Source organism: Mesoplodon bidens (genome assembly GCF_964165515.1).
Source record: "Mesoplodon bidens genome assembly, chromosome: X".
NCBI classification, from domain to species: domain Eukaryota; kingdom Metazoa; phylum Chordata; class Mammalia; order Artiodactyla; family Ziphiidae; genus Mesoplodon; species Mesoplodon bidens.
Genome location: NC_138163.1, coordinates 119,569,640 through 119,588,076, shown reverse-complemented (window position 1 = coordinate 119,588,076; position 18,437 = coordinate 119,569,640). Strand labels below are relative to the sequence as shown.

Below are 18,437 nucleotides of genomic sequence, written 5' to 3'. Positions count from 1 at the left end.
ATTGTCTTAACTGTGGACATTTATTTTTTTATTCAGTTTCTTCTCAAGGTGAAGATAACTCTTTGTAAATGTCCTAGAGAAATATAGTAGCTTTCTGTTAACCCTTTGCAAGTGAAAAGGGTGGATCGTTCCACTGCTGACATTTATGTGTACCTCTCTTGTCTGATCTTAGCAGTTTGTGTACAGGTAAATGAGCTGCCTGTTTTATTCCCTGAAGGTGTGATTGTAAAAAAAATGTATAACCACTCACTGGTATAGCTCATGAAACATTTGGGGAGTGGGGGTGTGGAGGGTAGGTGGGAAGGAATGCTTTCTTGAAGGAGAATTTAACGGCATTTTTTGGAAATGGATATGGCACTTGTCTAAAGTAATTGATATGGGAAGGTGTTTGCCTATAATAATGGCATACTTTGGTGACTGCTGGGGTTTCAAGGCGAGACAGTATCTTCTTGCCTTTTCTTTTGTGACCTGACTCTTCACTCTAATCCAAGTCATTTTTACAGAGTGGTAGTTGACTCCTTTTTTCCTTTTGTGTACCTCACAGCTCTGGATAGTATATCGTTTCATAATATATTACTTCTAATATGGCGTTTTGCAAAATCTGCTTTTTAAAAGGACTTTTTGTAACATGGGGCTTTTTTCTTGCAGGTTTTTATGATAAGTTCATTTTGCTTCTGGACTTCAACAGTTTGTATCCTTCCATCATTCAGGAATTCAACATTTGTTTTACAACAGTGCAAAGAGTTGCTTCAGAGGCACAGAAAGTTACAGAGGTTTGTATTCAACTGGGAACTCTGGAAATTGAGATTAAAAGTAGTGCTTAAAGAAGGAAGATAACCAAAGGGCTCAGTGTTCTAGTTTTTCCTCTTAAAAGATAACACTATATTCTTTTTTAGTGGTGAAGAAAGGGGGGAGGGTTGGGTAGAAGGAGACTCAGGCTGGTTCTGTGTCTTTCATCTAACAGCTTTATTGAGACGTAACTCATGTACTCTGCAATTCACCCATCTAAAGTGTGCAATTTAACGGCTGGTAGTTTATTTGCAGAGTGCAAACTTCACTACAATCAATTTTAGGACATTTTCATTATTCCCCAAAGATACCCTACCGCTTTAGCTGTAACCTCCCTCAATCCCTTCATCCCTTCCAGGTCTAGGCAACCACTAATCCTTCTGCCTCTAGATTTGTGTATTTTTGTACATTTCATATAAATGGAGTCATATGTGACCTTTTGTGTCTGGCTTGTTTCATTTAGCATATTGTTTTCAAGATTCATTCGTGTTGTAGTATGTATTAGTACTTCATTCCTTTTTATTGCTGAATATTCCATTGTAGGGATATATCTCACATTTTGTTTATTTTAAAATCAGGTTGTGAATTTATGCAAAAATGCCTGCTGGGATTTTGATGGGATTGTATCAGCTCTGTGGATCAGTTTGGGGAATATTGCCATCTTAACAATGTTAAGTCTTCCAGTCCATGAAAATCAAGTCTTTCCATTTATTTAGGTCTTTAATGTCTTTCAAAGATGTTTTCTAGTTTTCAACATACAAGTCTTACATTTCTTTTATTAAATTCATTCCTAAATATTTCATTATTTTTGGTGCTGTTGTGAATGGAATTGTTTTCTTAATTTCATTTTTGGATTGTTCATTGCAAGTGTATAGAAATATGACTGATTTTTTGTATATTGATCTCGTATCGTGCAACTTTGCTGAACTCATTTACTAGTTGTAATAGTTTGTGATTTCTTAGGATTTTCTATATACAGGATCATGTTGTCTGTGAATAGAGATAGTTTTATTTCTTTCTTTTCAATCTGGATGCCTTATATTTCTTTTTCTTGCTTAACTGCCCTGGCTAGAACCTCCAGTACAGTTGAATAGAAGTGGCAAGAGCAGACACCCTTGTCTTGTTCCTGACGTTAGGGGAAGGCATCTAGTCTTTCACCAGTAAATATGATGTTAACTGTGGGTTTTCCATAGCTGGCCTTTATCAGTATGAGGCCATATCAGTATATCATCAGTATCAGTAGTTTGTTGAGTGTTTTTTGTTTTTTTTTATCATGAAAGAGTTTTGGATTCTGTCAGCTACTGTTTCTGCGTCTATTGACTGTACGGTTTTTGTTCTTTATTCTTTTAATATGATGTGTTATATTGATTGTAGAGCCATCCTGTGTCCCTGAGATAAATCCCACTTGGCTTTGGTGTATAATGCTTTTTATATATCGCTGGATTTAATGTGCTAGTATTTTGCTGAAGAGTTTCTTTCTGTATTCGTAAGGGCTGTTGGTGTGTAAGCTGTCTTTTCTTTCTTTTAAATTAATTTAATTTTGGCTGCGTTGGGTCTTCGTTGCTGTGCGCGGGCTTCTCTAGTTGCGGCGAGCGGGGGCTACTCTTTGTTGTGGTGCGCGGGCTTCTCATTGCAGTGGCTTCTCTTGTGGCAGAGCACGGGCTGTAGGCGCGCGAGCTTCAGTAGTTGTGGCTCGCGGGCTCTAGAGCGGGGAGGCTCAGTAGTTGTGGCACATGGGCTTAGTTGCTCTGCGGCATGTGGGATGTTCCCGGACCAGGGCTCGAACCTGTGTCTCCTGCATTAGCAGGTGTATTCTTAACCACTGCGCCACCAGGGAAGCCCTGTACTGTTTTGTATCTGGCTTTTTTTGTTCAGTGTAATGTTTTTGAGATTCATCCATGTTATTGCATTATTAGTAGTTCTTTCATTTTTACTGTTAAGAAGTATTTCACCCTTACCTGTTCCCCTGAGATGAGCATATGGATTGTTTTCAGTTTGGGGCTGTTATTAATAAAACTGCTGTGAACATTCTTGTACAGATCTTTTTGTGGATGTGTGCTTTCATTTTAGGGGGGTAAATACCTAGGGAGTGAATTTGCTGGGTTGCATGGGCAGTGTATGTTTCACTTGATAAGAAACCGTCAAATTGTTTTCCTAAGTGGTTATACCGTTTTGCACTCTTACCAGCCATGTATGTGAATTGTTCCCCTTCTACTCCAAACACTTGCTATTTTCAGGCTTTTAAATTTTGGCTATGAAAGCATTTCTTAATGATCCTACTCATTAGACATCCTCTTCAAAAGGATCTTTTTGAATTATCTCACATGGATTTTAACTAGTGATCATTCAGTCAACAGCTTTATGTAGGGCTTAATAACTTAATGTGTGGTTCTTCGTATATAAAGCTTATACAATTGATTGTCAGTAGGGAATTTGATTAGATTTGGTTCTCCAGCAGTAAAAGATGTAAATTAACCTATTATCTCTGTATGTTTTTCTCTGCTTCTTTGTACACGGGGCAGAAGATGTCTGTTTGCCCTCTAGCTCCTGAATTTACATGTCTTTTGGTTCCAACCACACGCTTGGGGGCTGTTTTTCAGTCCCAATTCCATATTCCCAGAAGAGAGAATCTTAGAGGCTTGCCTGAGTTGTTGAACACACTCATCCATCAGCCATGACCACAGGAGTGTGTTCACCCAGTACAAATACGTCTGCTGATGATGGGCCCTTCTGTGGGACTAGAGGATAAGTTTGCAGAGTAGGTATTGAGTAGACATCCCCACAAGGTAGTGACTGCATTCAGTTAATAATATTCTTTAGGCTTTGTCCTGCTGCTGTGTCAGTATTAGGATGATTATCATTATCCAGCGCCAACTCCCCCGCAACCCTGCCCCCTGCCACCAGTTTGTTTATTTGAGCTTTCCAGTTTGGATTTTGGATATGAAAACATTTCAGAGTTGCAAGGGACCTTAGAGGTCATCTAAAAAATACTATACATGTAGCAATTTATGGGTTCCGTATCATTTTCCTGTGCCGTGCCTCATTTGGTCTTGAGAGCAGCTAGTGCTGGTGGAGCCAGGCCTGGATTGTAAATTTCCTGGCTCCAGATCCTTTCCGTTTACTTTTTATTGCACCTCCATAGTTGCTGTAAATAAATTGGAATGTGCACCAAGATCTCTTTAATAGGTTTGCTGTCATCATCTGCTCTATTGGAAAACAATAATAGTCCCTGTTACTATTGTGAGATTGTTCATTTGAAGTTATTGATCTTTATAAAATCAGACACTTTGTAAAGACTGGCATTGACTTGACATACTTTAAGCCAAGAGGTTTATTTTTAATTTTGAACCTTTGAAAGGGCAAATGTGCCTGGCTTTTCTTGGCAGCCTGTTAATAGAATTAATGGAGCCTTGAGAAAAATGGTCTAATGCTTTCCCTGCATTTTCCTGCTGTAAATTTTAATATAAGAAGACTGCTGGTTGCTTTCTTAAAATGTTGCTGTTTTACTGATTGCAAAGCAGTTTGTAGACAAAAGGTACTACATAAATACTAAGGAATATATATGTATTAATTTTTAGAAATGTCATGCCCTATTAAAATATGGGCTCCAGATTCCTAAAAGAAACCTGCTGATTTAGTATTTATATTTTTATCTTACAGTCTAAAACATTTACAATAATTGCTATGATTCCCCATAGTTTAAAAAAATTTTATAGTGTTTTGTTTGCTACTACACAGGACTTAACAGTAGTTTAACTGCTTTTTTATCTTTTTTTAAATTTTAGAGATCTCTCTTAGTGTTTTTATTTTTATTTATTTATTCATAAATTTATTTATTTTATTTTTGGCCGCGTTGGGGCTTCGTTGCTGTGCGCGGGCTTTTCTCTGGTTGCAGCAAGTGGGGGCTTCTCTTGTTGTGGAGCACAGGCTCTAGGCTCGCAGGCTTCAGTAGTTGTGGCGCACGGGCTTAGTTGCTTTGACCGTGCGCATGTGGGATCTTCCCGGACCAGGGCTCGAACCCGTGTCCCCTGCATTGGCAGGCGGATTCTTAATCACTGTGCCACCAGGGAAGCCCAGTGTTTTTATTTTAAAAACAAGTTCCCCAAACATATTGCTCCCCAGTCTTGTTGAAGGGGGAAAAGGAGCATGTGTAAAAATTCATCTCTTTAAATGATACCTACTTTTGTCAATAACTAGATGAGGGAGGTACTGGGAATGATGGGCTGAGAGAACTGTAGGAGAAGAGGGCAGAGTTGAGTTGTTCTGCAGCCCTCTCAGCTCTTTCTTCTACCGCCCACACTTTGTTGACCTTTACTTAGACAAGAAAGTAGCTTTTCAAGATGTGATCACGGGCTAAGCTCCCACAATGTATGATTTTGGGAATTCATTTCATGAAATTTTGATTTGTCTGAAATTTTCATCATGTGTTCATCAGGATGGAGAACAAGAACAGATCCCTGAGCTGCCAGATCCAAGCTTGGAAATGGGCATTTTGCCCAGAGAGATCCGGAAACTGGTAGAGCGGAGAAGACAAGTCAAACAACTAATGAAACAGCAAGATTTAAATCCAGACCTTGTTCTTCAGGTATCTCTTTCCACTCAGCAACCTCTGAGTGACAGTCTCACCTTTGAAAATTTGATTATCTAGGAGTGATTTAAACTTGATGCTGTGGGCAAATGCATGTGCTTTTTTTTTTTTTTTTGCGGTACGCGGGCCACCTCTCACTGTTGTGGCCTCTCCCCGCTGCGGAGCACAGGCTCCGGACGCGCAGGCCCCGCGGCCAGGGCTCACGGGCCCAGCCGCTCGGCGGCATGTGGGATTTTCCCGGACCGGGGCACGAACCCATGTCCCCTGCATTGGCAGGCGGACTCTCAACCACTGCGCCACCAGGGAAGCCCCGCATGTGCTTATTTTAAGTTGGTGGGTAGGAAACCATTCAAAAACACTGTATGCCTCAAAATACAAGGCACGTCTATCTGCAGAACTGTATCTGAGCAACATCCTTCTGACTTCTGGGAACTTTGGAGTCTGTGTTTACTTGATTCTAAGAGGTCAGGGAATCATGGATCTGGGAGGGTGGGTTGATTGTGTTAAGAGTTCTTTTTTCCAGGGTTATTGCGGGTTTCCCCTTCTTATTGGTGAGCTAGAAAGCATCTAATGTAATGCTGAAGCATCTACAAATACTTTTGTTTGTCTTTTGTCCTTGTGTGGCCTGCAGTATGACATTCGACAGAAGGCTTTGAAGCTCACGGCAAACAGTATGTATGGCTGCCTGGGATTTTCCTACAGCAGATTTTATGCCAAACCACTGGCTGCTTTGGTGACCTACAAAGGAAGGGAGGTAAATAGCTTAACAGTCCCATATCTAAAAATGAGAGTATTTTAAACTATACATGTTACGGGGTAGGAGAGCCAAAAAGTTTGTTACCTAGTTATACAGCTTCAAGTATCCCTTTCTTAGGACAAATTTGAGACAGATATGCTTTTTAAGTAAGGATTCATTCATTTGTCCATTTTGTGTGTGTGTGTGTGTGTGTGTGTGTATTTATTTATTGAGCATCTGCTATATGCCATGGATTGTTCTAGGTACTGGGGATAGAGTGTTGAGCAAGACGTAAGAAGTCCCTGCGTCGTGAGGCTCACATTCTACCTAGGGCAGGGGGTGTAGAGGGGCTTGGGGTGGGGAGAGCATCATTCGGGAAAACAGAGTCTAAATAAGTGAATCAACAAATACAAAACATAAGAGAATATGATAGAAGTAATGCTGTGCAGATAAGTAAACAGGGTGGAGGGCTAAACAATGTTAAGATGGCTGGCTAGTTTAGCTTGGCCACGGAAGGCTTCTTTAGGAGCTAACATGAATGAGAACTAAGCGACATAAGGGAGCTAGTGTTTTTTTGCAGATATATTAGGTTGGAGTGTGAGGGAAAAGAAGAAATCAAGGAGGATGCCTCCATTTTTGTCTTCTAGCTGGTTAGCTAGTAGAACCATTTATTAGGAAGGAGAAATCTGAGGGAGAAAGATTAAGAGTTTTATCTTGGATGTGTTACCTTTGAGGCTTGTAATAGATCTGTAGGCATGTTAAGTAGGCAGCTGGATGTATCAGTTCAAATCCCCAGTGTCAGGAATATATCGGGACTGGAGTTATAGATTGAGAGTAATTGGTTTTAGAAACATGAGCCAGATACCAAACAGATTTGAGGTACTGTCCCTTTGTAAACACTGAAAGCTTCATTTGCTTTAGCACCACGTGCATGGGTTTTCCTTAGTTTGTAAAAGAACAGTTATGTTAAATATTATATTCCATTTAACTCCAGTAAAATACTGATTTCTGTCAGTGGATTTAAGACTACTCGGTCTTAAGGAGGTAGTGGTTATGGGCAGAATGCTCATGCTGGGGGCGTGGACTCAGAGTACTCTTAGAGTAGAGGTCGGCACACTACAGCCCAGGGGTCCAATCCAGCCCGCCACCTATTTTTATAAATAAACTTTTATTGGCACACAGTCATACTCATTCGTTGAAGTATCATCTATAGCTGCTTTTGCAAGTAGGGCAGCAAAGTTGAGTAGTCAAGGTGGAGACTTGCATGACCTGTAAAGCCTAAAATATTTACTATCTGGCCCTTTTCAGAAAAAAAAAATGCTAACCCCTGCTTAGAGTCTAGATCAGGACTGTCTGATAGCACTCTGAGATGATGAAAACGTTCTCCATCTGCAATACCCAGTGCAATAGCCGCAAGCCCCAAGTGGCTAGTGAGCACTTGATAGCTGGCTGACGAAGTGGATTTTGAGTTTTATTTAATGATAATTAAAATAATTTAACCTCAAATATCCACGTGTGGCTAGTGGCTGCTGTATTGGACAGTGCAGATCTAGCTGGCATGAAACGAAGAGGGTATTGAGAGGTGCTCTTCTGTTGGGAGCCCGCTTTCACTCCGCTGAGGGCACAGTGAGGAAGGACACCAGCATTACGCAGGAAGCTTTCAGATGCGTTATTTCCTTAAGACCCCATACGAATCGATTGATAGAGGCAAGAGTGTTCCAATTTTGCAGATGAGGAAGCTAATAAACTCAAAGAGGTGAAGTGTAACAAGTGACTTCTTTGGATGAGAATCCAGCTCTTCCTGACTGTAAGGCTTTTGCTGCATGGGGGTTGTCTGCTCCATCTCAGGATGGCTCTCCTGTTGCTTTATATTCTGCCTCTTATTCCTAGAAGAACGTTTTTTTCGATACTCATCTCAAGACATAGGCCTTTTTTACTTGAGAAGATACAGGTGTTTTAGGGGCTCATTGAAGTGAGGAAAGGATGTTTTCAGTTTCTTTGGCTAAGTTTACTTTCAAATTATTTAAATTTTATTTCTCTGTATGTATCCAGTGGCTTCTGATAGAATACCATCTTATTTTTGTATTAGGAAGTGCACTCACTATGCCCCAACTGGGTGATAATCCATGGGTTGACTGTTGAGATTGGATCAGGGTTACTCTTCAGTTTCTCATGAGAGGCAGTAGTTGACAATTTACTCCCTTGGAGAGTGCCTCTTGCTGTTGGGAAATCCCTGTTGTTACATTTTCTGCATTGGCTCAGAAATCCACAAGCTTAAAAGGGCACTGTTGATAATGATAAGCCCCAAATTTGTCCAATAATCTCCCCCACTCCCCTAATCCATTGTACTTTAACGGCAATATTTTTGTTTAGCTCGATTTTTAATGGGGAATTTAAACTCAATTTTGATTTTTCTCTTATTTAAAATATAACAACAAATCTTTCTAAACTATTTTAAAAAAAACCCTACTCTTCCCACTAAGAAACAAAGAACTTCAGACAAATCTAGAAATAATCATATGTGATTTAAGTTCTTGGCTTCTGCTTCCCTTTGTCTCTTTCCCCTTTGCTCCTTCTCACAAATAAAAAATACAACAACGGTGGGAAACGGGCCTTTAAAGTAATGTGAGGTTAATGAGAAATAATAATTACACAGTTGCTTCCTGGAAATCTTTTTCTAGAAGAGGATTCAAAGCCACGTACAGAAATTATTTCCTATAATAAAAATGATTGTAACGTATTGATGATAATTATTAGCACTGGCGGATGGAAGTATTTTATGTGATAATCTGTCTTTGGGTTTACTGTTTTTTTCCGTCCGTACTATTAGGTCTTTGTGAATCCAAGCATCTCTTGATTATTAAAGAGGTAGGAGGAGCGAAGTGTAAAATGAGAGTCAGTTTGCTGATATTTTGGAATATCTTTGTAACTTATCAAACTTATCTTTTTTGTACTAAGATAGAGTAGACCAAGTAATATAGTAACCTGAAAATCCTAGAAGTTGATTGCTTTTAAAGTCCTTGTAGGATAAATTAGATTAAGGTTTAATTGGAAATTAATGACAAGGAAACCTGGTATCATGTCCTCTGAAAAGATTATAAAATTTTGCATTTGAATATAGATTAATACACAGTCTGGGGAGGCCTTAAGCGCCCCCCCCCCCGCCCTTTTTATTTTTAAGTCTGTTTTGTGTGTGCTCAGTTTGTTGGAATCATGCAGGTTTGGCTCTGGTGACCTAATAATTTCTGTAATCAAATGTATTATGGATGCTAGAGTACTCAGAGTAATTACTAATTGTACTTTTAAAAACAGGTTTATAATAAAAATGCTAATAGTTGTGTCAAATGGACATCAATATTGTCTTTTCCCAGGTGTGATCTTTCACACTTAAACTCTTCTATGATTTTTAATTGCTCGGTGGTAGAGGAATTAGTTAATGGTTAAGGAATTATTGTATGAGGGACCTCATGGTGTGCAAGTTATTTAAAAATAATGAATTCAGTGTTTCCAGAGAAGTAATATGGAAACCTAGTTGACAGATAACTCGAAAGTGAATCTATATAAATACCATCTGTATTTGTGTTTATTCTCAATGTATGTGTAGGGAGACATACAAAAGATACTGAGCAAGTTGGTAGCAGTAAGTGGACATATATTTTAAATCACAGAGAAAACAGACTAGGTAGTCAAGTGACTGGTGTGGTAATTGAACTGATTGTTCACTAGATGGCGATAGACACCCTGAGATCATTAATCAATTAAGGGTTTTATTCTGTGAACAATAGTGAAAGCCATTTAGTGACACAGATCTGTCCAAATTTTTGACTTTTATTAATTTTGAAATTATTAAAGAAAGGACCAAAGGATTGTAATAGTCTAGTGTATTTAGTGTTTAAATAGTGACAGTCTTTGAATAAAAAGTTTTATTGATAAGAACAATCATTTTATGTATCATAGCAAGCTAATTCTTCTATCAAAGAGCTCAACTCACACTTCTGGCCATGGGGCTACAATCCATGACTCCCTTGGTCACAGTATCAGGCTAATCTAAAGAGAACTGAAATGATTTTGATGTGTAATTTTGCCTCTTTGAATTTGTTGGGGGTTTTTTGAGGGATTTAAAATTTACTCTATACCTATAAGCATACTCATTGCATAATCCTTAGTGTAATGGTAATATTTGTCTTTATGGAATAATTACTACTTACTGACATTGGTATTGTCTTATTTCTGCACTCTGTTTTTTCTGTGCCCTTGAGAAAATGATTTTTGGTCTGGATTTCTGATTGCATTTTAAAGTGAATGCATGCTCTAATGTTTGGGTGTAGAGCCCATGCTTTTTCATTTTCTCACCCAGTAGGCTAAAGTGAGTCTTTGCCAGCCTGCTTGCCAACCAGTTGTAGACTGCCTAGCTTTCAATTGTGTTTGGAGCTGAAATTTGTGCATTTAGAAAATGTGTCCAAATCATTGCATGAAAACATTGCAGTCAAGCCCAGGGCAAGCCTTCCTGGGAGTCTCTTGGCCATGTGCTAGCACCTGTCAGGAGCCCTTCAGAATGGCCCTGGGATGGAGGGCTGTAGCCTTTGTTGATGTCAGCGGCAAAAGGGAATGAGTGAATATACAGAATCTTATAATTGAGTGCTAAAGGAGACTTTCAACTTTATCTGGAAATAAGCAAAAATTTCACTTTTCCAATCTTTTTTCTTAAAGCCTAGTTTTAAAAAATTAAATGCAATAAAATATTGTAGAGACAACTAAAGACCCTTTCCTCCCCACCCTCTCTCATTTTTTTCTTTTCTTCTTCCAAGGTAGCTGCTCCCTCCGGGTTGGTTTTGTCCTTTTTGCCCAGGGTTTTTTGCTTTTACAACAAATCCGTGTACCTATACATGTGGTGCCTTAGAAGTTTTTACCATTTATACGTCATGCTATCATATTTTTTGCAGTTTGCCAAAAAAAAAAAAGTAGGGGAAAATCCCTACTCTGTATAGCAATTTTTAAGTATGTCCATGTTGATACATTTTTAGACTTGATTTATTCATGTTACCTATTGTGTAATATTTCAGTGAATAAATGTAGCACAGGATATTTTTAATTCTCCCATTGTCCACGTTTTTAGCTTTCCTCATTTTCACTTCTTTTACTCTTTTGCTGTTGCGAATGGTGCTATAGTAGACAGTGCCACTTGTGCGAGAGTTTCTCTAGCGTATTACTAAGAGTGGAGTTTGCACATCTGCAAGCGGTATATGACATGTTATTGGTAGGAGCAGTCATTTAATTTATCATAGCGAGTTAATACTTTCAAATAGCTAAATTCATATTTATGGCCATGGGACTACAATACATGACTCCCTCAGTCACAGAATCAGAGGTTAATTTAAAAACAGTTGGGAATAATTTTGATATACAATTTTACCTTTTTGAATTTGTTGTTTATTTTTCTACTGAGGGATTTTTAGACTCCTTAGATACTTGTAAACATGCTTGTTGCATCATCCTTAGTGTTCCACACCTTTGCCAGCACTTGTTATTATCAGAATTAAAAACTTTTGCCAGTCTCATGAGTGTGAAGTGGTGCCTCATTGTGATTTTAATTTGCATTTCCCCAAGTATTAGTTAAGGTGATCATCCTTTCATGTGTTTTAACTCTTCAGTTTTCTTTTTTTCAGTGTGATTTGCCTGTGAGCATATAGGTCCTATTTCGCTGGGTTGTATGCCTCTTAGTATTTCTTCTTAGGTGTTCAAAGGCTAGTTCTTTTTTGGTCATTTTTGTTGCAGATATCTTTTAGTCTGTGACTTATCTTTTTAACTTTTATTTGTGGTCTTTTCTTGTGCAGAAGTTTTAAAATTTATTGACAAATGTTTGGTTTTTTCCCCCTTGTACACTGTGTTGTTTTTTTTCTTAAGAAACCTTTCCCTCCTTCAGTGACATAGACATTCTCTCTTATTTTCTTCTAAAAGTTGCAAGCTTTGGCTTTTCTTATTCAGGTCTTAAACCCTTCTGGGAATTATTTTTAGGGATCATATAAGTTAGGGATCTAACTGTTTGTCTTTTTGCTTCCTGTGGAGTTGTTGAACCTATTCTTCTATTCCAGGGGTCGAGAACCTAGAACTCCAGGGCTAATTCCTGTCCACTGCTTGCTTTGTGTAAATAAAATTTTATTGGGACACAGCCACACCCACTTGTTTATGGCTGCAGTTGTGTTCTGTTACAATGGCAGAACTGATTAGTACCCAGAGAGCCTGAATGACCTGCAAAGCCTAAAATATGTACTTTCTGGCCCTTTACAGAAAAAATTGGTGGACCTCTGGTCTAAAAGAGAGTCACGTATAATAGAAAAGTCACTCTCATTTCTAACAGCATCAGTCATAGTGGGTGAAAGTAGAGGAAAGTACACTCAAAGTAGTAAGAAGGAAGGAAAGCAATCTTTCGGACATCTAAAAAAACATAGATTTTCAAGTTTTATCTGTTTATATTGTCATATGAGAACTTCTCATAGAAGCAGAGCGAATGTCTGTGACTCCTCAAGTTGTATGTGACATTTTATGTGTCTGTGCATGTGTGTGCTTTTTTGTGGGGAAGGGTGCATAGCATTTAAGAGATTCTCAAAGGGCACCATGATGCAAAAATGCTAAAGAACTGGTGGTTCTTATATTTCTTCATTTCTGCCCTCGTAGGTTGAGGGTACACTTTAGTCTTAAAAACGTATGCTTTTGTTACCTAAAACATGGCAGTATGAAGAATTTTCTTGCCAGACCAGACTCATGGAAACTGTATGGGTGGTAGGAGGGGAAGAGTTCTAATTCTGTCTCCAGGATTTAATAGCCACCATTAAGACTACTTTTAACTTCAGCTGACCTACTAACATTTTGATTTTTTTTAAATATAAGAAGATAATTTCTCTTAAGGCTGAAAGTGAAGGTTTAATATATTTTGGAAGAATATATTTTACGTTAAAAAAAGCAATATCCTTTTTCAGTGATTACAGATTACTCACCACTTTGAAGTTGTTTACATTATAATATTCTAAGCCAGAGAAACTTTAAATTCCCTTTTTATTGTTGTATTTCAGGGATGTTTGGGTTCTAAATTCTTGGCAGTTCTTCATACTATTCAACTTTATTAATTCATATCTACTAATTCAGAATTGGTGGTAATTCAGATGGAATGAGTTGAAATTCTTCATAGTACAAATTAATAGCAAATTTAGAGCTGAGGTTCTTTTTATATACCTTTAACTTCTATAGAAACACCTGTTTTCCGTCCAGTAAGTGGCACCTTAACTGCAGATTATTTATATGGGTGAACTTTTACTAATTAACATCTGTATTTCCTTGGCCCCTTGTCTGTATCCTTTCTGAAATTGGTGAAAGTAATGTTGGTAAATATAAAGCTAAGAAGAGGAAACACCTTGGAAATACCCCATGGAAGGCCAGTTCAAATTATGATAAATTAGACATTCAATAATTTGAGAGAAATGCAATGACAAAAAAGTTTCAAGTATATAGAATAATCTATGCCGTATGAGCACAGATTGCGCTCTATAAATAAGTGGGTTACATTTAGGCCTGGTTTGAATTTATGTACAACTTGAACACACATAATATTTCTTTCAAAATGGCTAAAACTTTAGACTTTCAAAAAGAAATTCAGAAGAATGTTTTCCCTCTCTCTTAATGTTGGAACCTATCCCCTCCAAGATGCCTGGACATCTGCCTTTGTGTGCTCTTTGGGTTTTGAACGCTGCAGTGTATAGGTTTAGGAGCAAACAGGCAGTCGATGTTAGAGGTAGCTGGGAAGAGGGAGACAGGGTCAAGTTCTGCCTGTGAAGCGGGCTGGGTCTGTGAGCAAGTCTTTGTCAGATAGAAGCGCCTCGCACCCATCCTCACATGTTGTACCTCCTGGGTGTCAGTGGCGGTGACAGGTGGTCCTGGGGCTGTGTGGGCTGGCCTCCCTTGTCTTCAGAGTGCCAGGGTTTATTTCATTAAAGAAGGTGGAATTTCCTTATTCTCAGTCTAAATTAGGGTCTTTTAAAAACCCACATGTTGGTAGTTTTACACCTAGATTTCCTAATGGGTCTGTAAAAACTAGTATGAATACTTAAAATTTTTCTCTTAATTGACCAAAAAAGGAAAGAAAAGCAAAGCTGCAGCCTCAAATTGTTTCTATATTGTTCAGTCTCCACTTGCGTTTGGTTCGTCGAGGATCACTGTGTCTGTATTTTGATGTCGCCCACACCCCAGCACCTAGCCCCGTGCCCCACAGAGTGCGTGCTAGTTTGCTGTGACTCTGGGATCACGCTGGTCTAGTAGTTTCTGCAGTTATAGATGGGTGGGTGTGGAGGAGATGCATTTTGTGCTATAGGATCTTGATATTTGAGTCTTATTTGAGTTTATAAGAATGGCCTGGATACTCAGAATAAGAAAAAGGCTGCTTTATACGTTTTTACTGGGCCATTCATTTGAGAAGGCAGGGATGGTATTTTTGCCTCGATATTTTGCCCATTTAATTACTGAACCCACTGGGAGTGTGACTGAGGATGAGGAGATAAATACTATCAGACTAACTTTGTGTCGGCGCCGCTGATCTCTGCTCAGATTGAGTTTCATTACTCTGACTCGAATCACAGAAACTGAGGCCTGGAAACCTCTTCCTTTCTTCCCCACCCCTCACCCCAGTGAGTGATTTTCTGTTAACCCAGACTCATTCCTCTTTCTACATATGTGAACATTTTCTCTAAACCTGTTTCGGTGTATGTTTCTTTTTCATGAGCCGCGTGTTATTTGCCAGGTGTTTCTACAGCTCTTTGCCTTGGCAGTGAACCAAGATGACAGAGCAGTAATGATTTCGAAAGTGCCATTCCCTCCTTGTTAAGACACAAAAAGAAACGTGTGAAGTTATTAACCACTATTCACCGGTGGCACAGAAACTGGCGTAAGGTTTAATTGTCTGGATGCACAGTCAGTCTGCCTAGGTAATTTCCTGGATAGTGCTACTCTTAAGGAAAGGGGGAAATATCTTATAACTTTATTTGTTTTCCTCCCATGTCCACCCCCCTTCACAGATTGCGGATACAGATGGATTGTAGAGAAAGGATCACTGCAAGGCAAAAATGTTGATCTTTTGTCCAGATTTTCCTTTCCTCATCCACCCAGGTAGTAGATTTATGGGTGATGTGGTTGCACTCAGCAGCCTTGCAGATCTTCCCACCCCCCGAGCGGATCAGCCAGCCCAGCATTTGAATGTGATGACGTACAAGATGTCACCGCACCATCTCCTGGCTTCAGCCATGCCAGGGACACTCCGTGTTAATTGGAAGAACCTGCTTTCGGCAGCCCGCGCCGTCTGGTGGCTCGTGTGTGCTCTTCCCAGCAGTACAGTCAGGCCCTTCAGAGACACATCCATCTCAAATTTAAAAACAAAACAAGCTGGTTGGGTTTATTATGGCTCAGGACTGGTTAACTGAGAGCAGACTAATAGAATTAGTGCCTTCTGTTTGCGTTTCACCATTTTGGTAGGCAGCATGAGCCTGTGTCAATTTGCCATATCATAAATACGGTGTGAAATTACAGTGAGCTGAGTTTGGTAAGTTGTGGGAGTTTTGGAAGGCGGGGAGAAGGATGGCTTTATGTATGTGTGTATGTGCTAAGAAGCTGTTTGATTTTAAGCCAGAGATTCCTGAGCCCTGTAGTCATTGCCTTAGAGATTTTGTACATACTTTGAAATTTAGTGCCAGTGTCGGGTTGTACAGCTGTCCTTGTTTCCTTTTTATTATTAATTTTGGTGGGTGAATTGGCCGGTGTCACTTTTAAACTTGAATGTATTAGAGTCTCAGAATTTAAATTTTTTCTTTGAGGGTTCCCTCCCTCTTTTAAAAAGCGAAATGAAATAGAATGTAACTGAAGCCAATCTCTACTTGCATTTTTAAAAGAACAACAGAGCATGAGGGATTTCCAGAAATGACTTGCGTGTGGTGTTTGGGATTACTAATTGTTCTTTTCAGGTTTGGGTTTTGTTTTCTGTTACCTATTTTTATTGCCTTTGTTGTTTTTACATTTAAGAAAAGATTTGTTCTTTGGAGGCTAGTGATGAGAGTTTTTGCCTTAGGGCTGAGAGTAGAGTGGGGATGGGAGTGGAGCAAAGATATTAGGTTTCTGTCATAATTTGGAGTGTCAGACATTTGGCTATATTTGTTTCAGGGGCTTTTCACCCCTGCTGACTTAGCCACAGACTATATTTTCAGCCCTGTGCAGGAGGGTGGTGTGCCTTCCGCAGGCAGGGAGGAGGAGGGTTGAGGAGGGGGCACTTGGGGAAAGGAATAAGCTCATGGGCTATTAATAATGTGCATTGTTCTTAAGGCCACGTGTAATACTTCCGTGCACTGGCCAACAGGGTAGGGTGTATGTTCTATTCAAGTTGGACTGCATGGCCTGATGCGATGGACAGCTGATCATTGAATCACACGAAAGATCCAGATATTTCTTCTTTAATGATGCCCTGACAGGGCAGAAAAAAATAACTTGTTTTCAGAAGATTGGCTTAGAGCAGGTGAATATATTTAATTCAGTTACTGATTCTTGCATCATAGCCAGAAATTCTTCCAGTAGTATTTGCTGAGTCTGTCCCACGGAGGGAAATGGAGACAGATGACATTGCTTGTGACCTGTAGGCTTGAGATGAAAGCCTTAGGTAATGATTCCAGTAAAACTAGAGCTAGAGCTCAGGAGGCCAAACTCGTGATTTCTTAGTAGTAAGCAAGACAAAGGATCTGCGGTAGGTGCAAACACCGCGCGGAAAAGCCTGAATATGTGCTGGAGGAAACCTGGACTGGAAACACGGGCACCATGCTCACTGTGTGTTTGCTTTGTTTGGCTTTGAGCAAGTCCGTCCCTGTGAGCCTCTGTGTTTTACTGTGCCAGAGCGTGCTAGTTGACGATGGCTACTGCCGTGTCCCCCAGTCACAAAGCACCTTAACCTAGGAAAGCCTGGGCACCATGGTTTCTTGTCACAATGCAGAGGAAGGCGCCGAACCCCTACCAGGTGTTGGGCCTGGTGCTGGTGTGTTGGGGATACGGTGATAAATTTAAATGTTCAACGACCTTGTCCTCATGGGGTTTTCATTCTGGTTGGGGAGAGCCATTAAGCAAATTGTCCAATGAATAATCATGCCGACCCAGGAGAAAATAAGAGCTAAGAAAAGGAATGGGAGTTTCTGAGTGCTGATAACAAAGGCCCTCTGAAGAATCAAAGCTCCCAGACTGAAGAATCAGAGGTTTCCTGAGCATGTGACACTTGAGCTGAGATCAGAAAAGTGTGTGCTGGATGCTGGAGTTAACAAGCTAAAGGGTTACAGGGATCAGCATTCCAGGGCGAGGGATGCCTTGTGCAGAGGTCCTGTGATGGGTGGAAGCATTGTGTGGTCAAGGAACTGAGGGAAGGCTGCTGTAGCCTGGACGTAGAGAGGAAGCGGGGAGTGATGGGAGGCGAGTCTGGAGAGGAGGACAGGGTCACACCATGTGGGCCTTGCCGGCCATGTTGAGCAGGGGGTGGACATTAGCAGGTCCTTCTTGTGGCGGAGGGATTGGCTCCCGTTTGCATTTTGAGACCATCGCTCTGGCTGAGTGGATTGGAAGGGTCAGCGTGGATGAGGGAAACTAGTTAGTAGGCTCTTATTAAGGTATTCCAGGCAAGCGATGGTGCTAGCTTGGCTGGCGTGATGGCAGCTGGGAGAGGGAGAAGGTTCAGATATGAGAGAGATGTGAGAGAAGAAAACCCAGTAGAACCTGGTGGCAGCTTGGATATTGGGCTTAGGATGGGGAAAATATCCAGGACAACTTCAGGATGACTCCTGGCCTTCTGAGTTGTGCAGGCTGATGGATGGCAAGCCTTTCACTGAGGTGAGGAGTGTTGGAAGATGCCTGGGTTTGGGGCCAGGGGAGGGAAGGATGAGCAGTCTGATATTGGACATGTTAATTTTGAGGTGGCACGACACGATATAAAGTTGGGCGTCATTGGTGAATTGACGTAAATGAAAACGTGGACATGGATGGGATTACTTTGGGAGAGGAGAGAGTAGAAAGAGAAGTGGGTGTAGGATGCTGTCTTACGGATCCCCAGTGTGGAATGGCTTGGAGGAGGCCACCACAGAAGGAGAAAAGCAGGAACACAAGGTGTCGTGGGAGCCAGGGAAGAGTGTCTCAGGGAGGTGGTGGGTGACTGTCAGCAAGAGACACAGGTGATAGCTTTGAAAATTTTGGGGACACGGAGGTGATCATTGACTTCAGCTTGTGCTGTATGCGTGCAGCGGTGGCGGCAACCAGAATTGC

General features: G+C 40.3%; 1 protein-coding gene across 2 annotated transcripts in view; it reads left to right on the top strand.

The window, feature by feature from the left end:
* The window catches only part of POLA1 (DNA polymerase alpha 1, catalytic subunit), a 294,762-nt gene that overhangs the window by 52,028 nt on the left and 224,297 nt on the right, over positions 1 to 18,437 (top strand). For both annotated transcript variants that reach the window (XM_081222762.1, XM_081222763.1), the window contains exons 24-26: positions 649 to 773; positions 5,225 to 5,374; positions 6,009 to 6,131. In XM_081222762.1, coding sequence (XP_081078888.1) covers positions 649 to 773; positions 5,225 to 5,374; positions 6,009 to 6,131 — 398 coding nt within the window. The remainder of the gene's footprint in view (positions 1 to 648; positions 774 to 5,224; positions 5,375 to 6,008; positions 6,132 to 18,437) is intronic.